At 39.7% G+C, this 11,087-nt stretch overlaps 1 protein-coding gene across 1 annotated transcript in view; it reads left to right on the top strand.

Moving 5' to 3' along the window:
- Nucleotides 1-10,569, top strand: part of RBP1 (retinol binding protein 1) — a 25,808-nt gene extending 15,239 nt beyond the window's left edge. Inside the window, exons 3-4 of the mRNA XM_024200204.2 lie at nucleotides 4,143-4,244; nucleotides 10,281-10,569. Of these exons, the coding sequence (XP_024055972.1) occupies nucleotides 4,143-4,244; nucleotides 10,281-10,334 (156 nt within the window). The 3' untranslated portion in view covers nucleotides 10,335-10,569. The remainder of the gene's footprint in view (nucleotides 1-4,142; nucleotides 4,245-10,280) is intronic.
- The last annotated feature ends 518 nt before the right edge of the window (nucleotides 10,570-11,087 follow it).

Below are 11,087 nucleotides of genomic sequence, written 5' to 3'. Positions count from 1 at the left end.
CTACTGATTAAGATTAATTCTCCTGACATACCAATTTCTGCTACTTCTGGAACAAAGATGAGGAGAACATGGTGTTCTTCTCTAATAGGTTCTATTCTCTTTGAATTCTGTAGGAAAATGAGCACAACATAAGGTCAGAAAGGATTTGGTTTGCTTGCACCATTCAAGTGCGTATCTATATCCATGCATCCAAAGAGAAGGCAAAAAAGACTATTGGGAATTCTAAGTAATAAAACTGCTGGATTAATGCAATCTCTTGCCTCGTGCCTCTGGTGGGTCATGCTAAATCACCTAAAGGAATGTCTAACCTTGTTTGGTAAAAAGGAACATAAAAACATTGCATTTTCTGAGCTCAGGCAGAATTTTAATCACCTTAGAAAGCTGGGGGGGAAATAAAGTTGTCTCCCTGTGCTGCTAGAAAGATTTCTTTATTTTCCCCAGCTGAACTAGACTAGAGAGGAGTTATCAGACCTCTTACAAGTTAGACAAAGATGCATAAAGTTTATTATTGTTGATGTGAGTATTGGATGAACATAACACGATTCTGATCTCACACTGGCTTTACACCTATTTAATTCAACTGATTTAAATGGAGTTATTCCTGTTATACATCAGTGTATAAAATCAGAATAGAATCAGACCCAGTGTGTTGCTGCTTTGTGTCTTACGATTTATATTACCTGTGCAAACTATATGTAGTGAATTATTTAGTCCGTACGTTTAGCCTTTTTTGTGTCTATAAGTTATCTTCACATAGCGGGCCCATTTTTACAGATTTTTTTCATTATTCAGAATTGTTTGACAGATTTTATATGAATTTATTTCAGACTATGAATTGATGACACATTATTCAATTTGATTAGTTGCTATTGGTTGCCTAAGTCACCAACTATTGTTTATGCTCTGGGATTGGATGACTGAAGAATTTATAAACAGATGAAAAGGAATCACATAAATTTTAAGAAGGCCACATTCACCCTCCTGGCAAAAACCATGGCAACAAACACATTTTTCACAAGTATGTTTGAGATTTACCTAATTTGTGAATAAAAACCAAAAACAAATCACTGGTACGATGTTCATAGGAATGAATATAAAGTATTGTGAATGCCACCAAAGTGAATTTACAGGCTTTATTAGAACAAATATTTGGAAATGTATTGTTTGCCATATTTGTTGAGCTTTAATTAATATTCATAGGTACTTGTTCTACAATTAGCTTTCATTGGGACCACACCTGTTCCACTTGCAGTCAGTGGAAAATGCTCCCCTTGACTTCATTTGGGGGTAGGACTGAGCCTTTTATTCGTAAATTTTTCTTTCACTGAAGTGATTTTCTATGCTGCATTAAAGGCCAAACAGACTTTAACTTTCACTGTGGTTGTGCTTGGTGAAACACAGCTATCAGGTCAGTTCCATTCCCCGCTACCCACAGTGCAATGGGAAGAATGTACTTCACTCAGTTCTCTAGGAAGGTCAGAGGGCCAGATCCTCAGCCAGTGTAAACCAGTGTAGCTTCAGAGTCTAGCTCACTAATGCAGATGAATGTTTTGTCTGTTTTGAAGTTACCCACCACCACCACCACCACACTCTTTGAATGCCTTGATATTGACCTTCTCTAATTTTTCTTTTTTATAGAATATTTATGGCCTTTATATTTATGTAGATAATTAAGGTGCAGATCTTGCCCTCACTTTAATCCATGCAGCCCCATTGTCCTCTCCATTTGTCACTTAATCTTGTTCCTGTTTGTCACAAACTGCTTCTGATTAGTTCCAATACAATTTGATTAGTTCTTCTATGGTACAAAAACTCCTGAAAACCTGCAAAAGTCAAGGTAGTTAAAAATAATAATGAGAGGTTGTTGATTGTTTTTTCCTTAACAAGTGTCACTTGAGCATGTCCTGTATATTCACCAACATTTCTTAAACATCATTTCCATTAGTATATTTCACGAGCCCACATAGCCTTCCTACTCTTCATTTACTAGTGCATATGGGGGTGTATAGAACAATATTGCTGATTGCCATGGCAGCATGGTGCATATCTGCAGCTATCATTAATTCTTAATAGAAGGGTTCAGGCCGCAAGGAACCCATGAGTAAAGGAAGCCAATTTAATCTTTAATGGAAATTGGTTTTAAAAATAGACATTGCAAAAAGAGACAAATGATAACTAGTGTTACACTTGTGACTCTCATGAATGGCTAGAACATCTTAGAAGTTCAGATTTTCTCACTGGCCATTTTAACCCTTTGTGACTTATTTCACAATAATTTTTATGCATATCTTCTCCTGTCAGATGAATGTGCTGAATTCTGGAATCAGTAGTCCTTCATGTAGTAAGGTATTAAGACAGTAAAATGTAGGTGGTTCTTTATGAATGTGATGTGCTACTGGGTGTATTTTAGAGGGAAAGACCAAAACATTTCTGAATGCATTGTAAAAAATGGAGAGACTTTTAGCAAGGACAGTTGAATAGTTTGTCTTCAGAGACCCCATATGGCTAACAGTGCCTCGCCTATAATTATTTACCCTGGCAATCTTTCTCGTGATTCATTTTCTATGCTTGTTTAGTCTAAAGCTTCCCCTGGGTAGAGACTGCCTGCTGTACCCGATTTATAGATGGTGGCTATCATGGTTATCATTTAAGAATTAATTGTTTGTAACAGACACATTCTCAAAAAAGAATAGGGATGAGTAGTACTTAAGCCCTATTCAGTGTTCAACTCCTGAGCATGACAAATTTAGGCTGACTTCTTTTTTTTAAAAAGCAAGGTGGAGACAAGTGAATTTCCATAATGTCTGTAGAATTAAACCTTTTCTCCATTTTTGACTGCTCACAGAGGCAATGGCTTCAAGGCTTTCAAGATCTGCATAGTAATTCCTTCCTTTTTTAGTCCTTGGACTCAGTTCTCCACTCTGTTACACTGGTTTAAAACCAGTATTATTCTACCAGTGCTCAGGGTAACACTGGTGTAAAACTAGCGTAATGGAGCAGAAAATCAGGTCCTTTTTGTTTTTATATCACAAAACAATATTTCATTTCAATCCAATCCATCATACGTTACAAGAAAAAAACCTAGTAGTTGCCTTTAAAGATGATTAAGCTGTACTACCTTAGGGCCTGATCCTGCAAATGCTTACACGTGTGAGTTGTTTTACTCATGGGAGAAGTCCCATTGAACTACTCAGGTAGTCATATATAAGTGTTTGCAGAACTGTCCCCAACCCAGCACAGCCAATGGGACTTACGCCCCTTCTTAAAGCGAAGGGCATGTTTGAGTGCTTTGCTGAATAAGAAAGGGTTGCTGAGCCAGGGCCTAAAAGGGTGTTTAATAAAACCAAAAATGTAATAAAGGAAATCTGCCATAGTTTCAGCATCTCTATAACTAAAGAAGGGTCTCCCAGGCCGAGATGCTACTTCCACAGAAAGTCTCGATTAATGATGTCGGACAGCCTGGGACACAAACTGCAGCTCAGCATTTGGATGCCTTGGAAAGGCTTGGACAGTTATTGTTGGGTACAGCTGATTATTATTTTAAGGCAGGGTGTAGTTGGTCCCAGGCATGTGTAGGATCGGAAGGAAGGATTGCGGAGGCCACCTAATGATGGGAAACAGAAGTTGTAGAAGGTCAAAGTTTCAGGCCCTTTTGGAAACATACTACTAGACTGAGCACATGGAGCACCCTGCGTGTATAAAAAAGGGGAGGGCAGTCATACATGTGCATTAAGGCAGCTTTTTCTGCTAACCTTCAGGGTCAGCATTTGTGAAGAAATCATGTAAAGAGTGCTTATGTTACCGAAAAATCATAACTCTGACTATACCACGTGGATTCTTACAACAGCTTTAAGAGTCTCCTTCTTTTCTGATGTATTGAGACACCCAGCGTCATTTCCTGTGGCTCAGACTTTGCCATCAAACTACATTTAATTGTTCTTTTAAATGACTTCAAAAAGCTTTAAAAAAAGTGTGTGTGAGAGATATACTCTTCTCTTCTTAGTAATGTGATAGAGACTACTGATTAAAATATCTATTCTATTACTCTGAAGCTTTCCTTTAAGGAAATTGACTCCACCTAAGTGTAATAGATGAAACTGAATGCCATAGTAATGCTTAATAACATGTATATATTTTGCTAGACTAACGTGAGTTGGGATGGAGATAAACTTCTTTGCATACAGAAAGGAGAAAAAGAAGGCCGTGGTTGGACCCAGTGGATTGAAGGAGATGAAATGCATCTGGTATGGTCATGTAACATATTTTAAATGCCATAATTTTTTCTCTTATTTATTCAAATAGATGAAAGTAATAGCACACAGCTTGCCGCACATTATCTTGGCTTACCGAGGAGTAATTAAACATTGGTGTTGCATTTGACTTGCTTCTAGAGGAATAATTTCATGCAGGGCCATTATTCTCTCATGCCCCTTTTGCAAAGAGCAGTGTTCTAAATTCAGGCAATCTTTGTGTTAACTGTCTGTTCTCAGATCTATTCATTTAAATTGTGTGCAGAGAGGAAGACATGTCATAGAAATATCCTTCATGCACTCAGTGATATAAACAGTATGGGGACTGATGAAATTCTGTATCCAGCAGCATAAGCCATAGGGAGAAAAAAATACCATTGTTCTTTTTAATTATGGGCCAGAATGAATTCTGGCTTAGAAAAATAAAGAGAGCAATTTTGTTTTTAAAATGCCGTGTTCTTTCTGACTGTTGTGTCTATATTTCCTAGTTAACAGCAACTAACATTTGTTTTTCTGGATAGAGGTTCATAACATCCTCTTTGAGGCTCACCTGATGTAGTAAAATGTTCTTTTCTCACTGAAGGAAGCAAATCAGACCTCTAGTCCCACTCACCGTTCAATTCACTAAGCACCTAGGAGTGTTCTGTTTAGAATGCTGACTCCCTGTCTCCAGATCAGTAACACGATGCCATCAGAGATCTCTGCAACAGCACCCAGAGCCAACTGAATGCCACTGTACTGCATAGAAGGGTCTGCAAAAGGTTAGGAGGGAAAGAGGTCCAGAAACACATTTAGGTCTGTCCCATGTAATCATTTTTTTTCTCCACACACTGCCTAATGCCTCTGTGTGTGACCTCCATGGATGATACCATGGCGCCATTGAAGCCAATGGTAAAACTCCCACTGACTTCAGTGGGGTCAAGATTTCACCCACGCATGTATTTTTCAGTCAATATAGCCTCATTGTGCCCAGTTTTACATCACTTGGCATGCTGGCCTAGAGCTACCATCGTTGCATCAAGAAATAATGGATAGGAATCCCCTTTGAGCCTGCTAATCCTGCTTCTGAATCAATCTGCATGACAGCTCCTTCCTTCAGTCATTCGTTCCCTCTGTGGAGCTGAACACGTGCTGCCTCAGTAATGCTCCCAGACCTTGCTGAGGAGAGAACTTAATGAGGGGGGTCAAAAGTCAAAGCTGGATTTCCCACTGACATTGCAGAGCACTTATTGTAGGGAAAACCAGCCAGTTCTTGTTGTTGTCCAGGTCCCCATTCCTACATATGTCTGGAGTATTCAGGCTCCAGGCAGGGGAAGTCTGCTAGGGGTCATGGAGAAAGGAATCCTTGTCACAAGACTGCAGCACAGCTGTGGAGTCCCGCTATGTTTATCTTTAAGCACATGTGTTACTCCACCCCTTTTCAGCAAAACAATTACATAAGTGCTTAAGTGCCATTGACTTCTCAGCGTCCAGACCTGCTGCTTCAAGGGCTCTCTGGGCCCCTGGGGAGGGTTCCTAGTCAAGCAGACACATAACCAACATTGCCATTTCCAGCTCAGCATGACGTGCCAAATCACATTATTTTGTACCCGCCAAGGACTGACACTGTTGTATACAAAATACTCTGGGTGGAGAAAGTCTCTAAATTGCTTTAATACCCAGCCTTTTCTTATGTACATTTTGTCACTTCTTGTATGTTTCACTAACTCAAAAAGGCATCTTCAGTCCCATTGGAATCCTCATTGTGGTCTCCCCTCCTTAGACTTTTTTTTTTTTAAATAAGGTCAAAACCCCATTTCTTGTAAAACTTTTAAATAATTGAGATTTTCAGGTCTCTGTCGTTCTGAGAGCCCTTTGGTGCCAAGGCGAATTACCATAAACATATTTTATGATACTTCAATAATTATTTTATGATCCTATTGAACTTTACACAATGATCCAAATATTAATTTAATCCTTTGCACAGTTTTATAATATATTGAGTGTTATGCCTTGGGGTTTAGTAGTTTCTCACCAGATGCTTGCACTCTGCTAGTTCTCCTGGTCTGAATTTTGTAGTATGACAGTCTTCTTTCCTTCTTTTTTTCCCCCTTTCTTCCTCAAATTCTATTTCACTACAGTGACTTGAAACAGGCAGTTATCTGGCCATTCTCCAGTTCCTTCTGAATTTTATAGGCTTTTTCTTTTGTATTGACTGCCCCTAGCAGTTTGTGGGTGTTTTTTTAATCAGTAGGTTTCATAACTTTACTGCATGTTCCTTTTTCCAGATCATTGATATATCAAACTGAACAAAATTGGTTCTAATACCAATCCTTGTAGAACTCTACTAGTTGTTTCTATTCATCCTGAACTGTGTCCTCTTACTAGTAACTTTGAAATCCAGCCATCCATTCAAATAGCTCAGCCCAGTAATACACTTACTGTCCTAGATTAGTCTTTTGTGTGATACTATATCGAAAGCTTTCCTTTAGTCCAAGCAAATTATGTTCATGACTTCCCTGTCAACTCTGTCTCACTCCCTGAAAATGTTCAATAAGACTTTTTCAAAAATTTCCTTCAAGTTAGGTCTCCTAAATTCAGTTAAGTCAGAAATGTCTAAGTTCAGCCCTTTCCTATCCCTCAAGAGGTTTTCTCAATACTGTCCCCACCGCTGAAGTAAAGTTTGTGAAGCTGTAATTTGCTGGATCTTCTCCAGAACACACCTACAGTGCCTATCATTTTAAAATGACCATTTACCACATTGTGGTATTTATCTTTATTGCCGTATTTCCTATATTTAATGTAGAAAATACGGCAAATAGCATAGTAAATATAACTACTGCTTATGGGAGATGTCCAGTTTTTAATTATATCCATTCCATTTCTCTTGCTACATCCTTGATGATTCTGGAACAGATCCTCTTTGCTTGTTCCGTGTCTTAGGTCCCAGTCTTGCAAGCTGTTGTGTGTGGGTAAAGCTCTGTGCAGGAACAGGAGTCTACCTATGCAGAGCAGCTTGCAGGATTGGAACCTTAGACTTCGGGGTGAAATCCTGGCCCTGTTGAAGTCAGTAACAAAACTCGCATTGTCTTTAGTGGAGTCAGGATTTCACTCCAGATGTTTAATATCTTAATTATCTGTTCAGGCTTTATCTTGATTTTCTTCAGTAGTTTCCTTCCTAACCAATCTTCCTTTGTGAACACTTGAGCCAAACAAATTATCATCCCCATCTTTCAGAGGCCGCAGTGTCTCCTTTATTTTACTTTGTTCCTTGTGTACTTGAAGGCTTTTTTCTGTTTCTCTTTTCCTCTATCTAAAGTATTTATTTAAATAATTGTCTAGTTAGATGCAAGCTTCCTTTTCCTTCATTTCTTTGTCTAATCATTTTATACAATTTACCTTCCTTTTAACTGCAGTCCTATTTTGTACATGCCTTTCTTCCTTGATCATTTTCTGCTTTCCTTCCTTCACCCTCATTGGTCTTTTGTATTCCTCACAAAACTAAGTGATTGGGCAATAAAATGGCAAATGAAATTTAATGTGGATAAATGTAAAGTAATGCACATTGGAAAAAATAACCCCAACTATACATACAATATGATGGGGGCTAATTTAGCTACAAGAAGTCAGGAAAAAGATCTTGGAGTCATCGTGGATAGTTCTCTGAAGATGTCCACGCAGTGTGCAAAGGCAGTCAAAAAAGCAAACAGGATGTTAGGAATCATTAAAAAGGGGATAGAGAATAAGACTGAGAATATATTATTGCCCTTATATAAATCGATGGTACGCCCACATCTTGAATACTGCATTCAGATGTGGTCTTCTCATCTCAAAAAAGATATACAGGCACTAGAAAAGGTTCAGAAAAGGGCAACTAAAATGATTAGGGGTTTGGAACGGGTCCCATATGAGGAGAGATTAAAGAGGCTAGGACTCTTCAGCTTGGAAAAGAGGAGACTAAGGGGGGATATGATAGAGGTATATAAAATCATGAATGATGTGGAGAAAGTGGATAAGGAAAAGTTATTCACTTATTCCCATAATACAAGAACTAGGGGTCACCAAATGAAATTAATAGGCAGCAGGTTTAAAACAAATAAAAGGAAGTTCTTCTTCACGCAGCGCACAGTCAACTTGTGGAACTCCTTACCTGAGGAGGTTGTGAAGGCTAGGACTATAACAGCGTTTAAAAGAGAACTGGATAAATTCATGGTGGTTAAGTCCATTAATGGCTATTAGCCAGGATGGGTAAGGAATGGTGTCCCTAGCCTCTGTTTGTCAGAGAGTGGAGATGGATGGCAGGAGAGAGATCACTTGATCATTGCCTGTTAGGTTCACTCCCTCTGGGGCACCTGGCATTGGCCATTGTCAGTAGACAGAATACTGGGCTAGATGGACCTTTGGTCTGACCCGGTATGGCTGTTCTTATGTTTATTCCTACAATATCCATTGCTAGATCATGGGCATTTATTAATTTATCTTTGAACACATTTCATTTCCTCTTCTTTTGTTTTATCGTATTGATTTAATTTCTTGCGTTCTTTGTAAGTTTTCTCAAGTAAAATCAACAAGCAGATCTGAAAAAGCAAGTGGTGGCCATTTCCTAATCTCTGCCCACTTGTGACCCCAAAATGAGGAGCTACTTGCAGCATATAGTGCAGATTTTCATAAAATGGTTATTCCTTTTTGGGTGCTTTGATCAGCAACAAAAGTGTTGTTGTGTTCTTATTTGGCTTCATCATGAACATTCTTTAAGATAAACAAGGTGTTCCATACTTCTCTCAGAGCTGTTCTTTCAAGATGGGTACACCCAGAAGTAAATATCACTGCATCTGTTTACATGCTACAGTTCACACTGCAAAGTCTCTCTCTGCAGCCCCAGTGGCTAGCAACTGAATTTTTTTTTTAAAGTCTTAGATTATGAAACCTAACATGGCAGCCACTAGGCAAAAGTGTTGGATATCCAACAAAGCATGCTCCACTCAAATCCAACCTTTGGGTAAAATCCTCTGTCATATGGAGCACTGCAAAATGCACTAGAGCAGTGGTTCTCAAAGCCGGTCTGCCGTTTGTTCAGGGAAAGTCCCTGGCAGGCCGGGCCAGTTTGTTTACCTGCTGCGCCCGCAGGTTTGGCCGATTGCGGTTCCCACTGGCCGCGGTTCGCCGCTCCAGGCCAATAGGGGCTGCGGGAAGCGGCGTGGGCCGAGGGCTGTGCTGCCGCCCTTCCCACAGCCCCCATTGGCCTGGAGCGGCGAACCCTAGCCAGTGGAAGCCGCGATCGGCTGAACCTGCGGACGTGGCAGGTAAACAAACCGGCCCGGCCCGCCAGGGGCTTTCCCTGAACAAGCAGCGGACCAGCTTTGAGAACCACTGCACTAGATCACTTCTAAATTGCTTCTTCTCTGCCCCGTCAGTTCTCCATTACCAATTATCTTCATGGAATTATCCAAACTAAATTAGGGATTGCACCCTTCTTGGTTCCCTCTTTTGCATAATGTGTAATGAAGCAGAAAAGTACCATGTCTACTGACTGTTCAATATATTTCTTCCAGTTAATTTGTCAGAGTCTGAGGCAATTTTTCAGCTGCCTTCTGTTTTTGGCACTTGCAACTGATTACCCATGCATCAGTGGGGACACAGTCCTTATGCACATGCAAAAACTTGTTTTTGCACATGTAGCTTGGGGGTACTACTCAGTTTGCATATGCAAATATGCTGCTTGTATGCCCACAACAGATAAATGTCCATTTTGATGGGTGCAAACAGTTAGGTGTGCAAAAGTGGACAACAGTGGAATCCTAGGCTGGATATTTGGCCCTTGTACTAATTATTAGCTTTTTTCTTTCCACAGATCTATCCGATTTCAGTTATTGTTGCTGCATCATCATACATTCCTATTATCAAATTACACACTTGTTCCTTAATTTGAATCCACCGTAATTGTCCATCTAATATTTGACTTAAGCATATAAGTAGGTGTTTTAGAAACTGACATACACAAGTGGATGTACTGTGTAAAAGTCTCACTTACGACTCATCTTTTCTTTTCAGGAAATAAGAGTAGGTGGTGTCAAATGTAAACAAGTCTTTAAGAAGGTACAGTGAACCTAATCTGCCCATTGCTGATACAGAGATGAAGACGAACAGAATAGAATGTATGGACTTGGTACCAAAGCGCCACATGCTCTTAGTGCCCAAGTATATCCTTAACATCTAGCGAGCAGAACCCTGTGAACATCTGTGCACATGAAATTAGAAGTGTGTAGTGCTGTCTTTGCAAAAAGGATTTTTTTTTAAATAAATCATTCTAAATAAACATAATCATTTTTAGAAATGCCAATTAAAGATACTGAAAATCATAAATCTCTGTGTGTGCTTTACTTTATGGTAGACCTTAGTCTAAAGTAGTTTAATATAAGTGGGTTCAAGGGTTTTAAAATATTGTTATTGCTGTTTCTCATTTACACTAAGGCCACTTTACATTGCAGTAGTCATGTGAAACAGCCTTAAGGTGGACTTTCTTTATAAGATCTTGTGGTGGGGTATAAACCACATCGATGAACAAAGGGGTTAGCAGGAGCCGACTCAAATTAGCCCACCTGGCTGTAACTGGAGGGTGTGTCAGGCTTGGGGAGGAGCTGGGTGGTCTTCTGATGGAAGGAAATGAAAATTACTGGGGTAGAAGATCCAGGAGAGACCCAAGACAGAAAGGCCCAGGAAGGAGAGGGAAGAAACCACAGGGAAGCTAGCCTCAGGGTAGGCCCTGGGAAAGGGGCTACATTCTAGAGAAGTAGCGCCGGGGATCAGTTTTCCACAACAGGAATGGAGCTGCGGAGAACTTGGAGGGATTGAAAGTTC

The sequence above is a fragment of the Terrapene carolina genome, unplaced genomic scaffold (genome assembly GCF_002925995.2).
Source record: "Terrapene carolina triunguis isolate 2854851 unplaced genomic scaffold, T_m_triunguis-2.0 Scaffold88, whole genome shotgun sequence".
Lineage (NCBI taxonomy): Eukaryota > Metazoa > Chordata > Testudines > Emydidae > Terrapene > Terrapene triunguis.
This window is presented reverse-complemented; position numbering and strand designations above follow the sequence as displayed.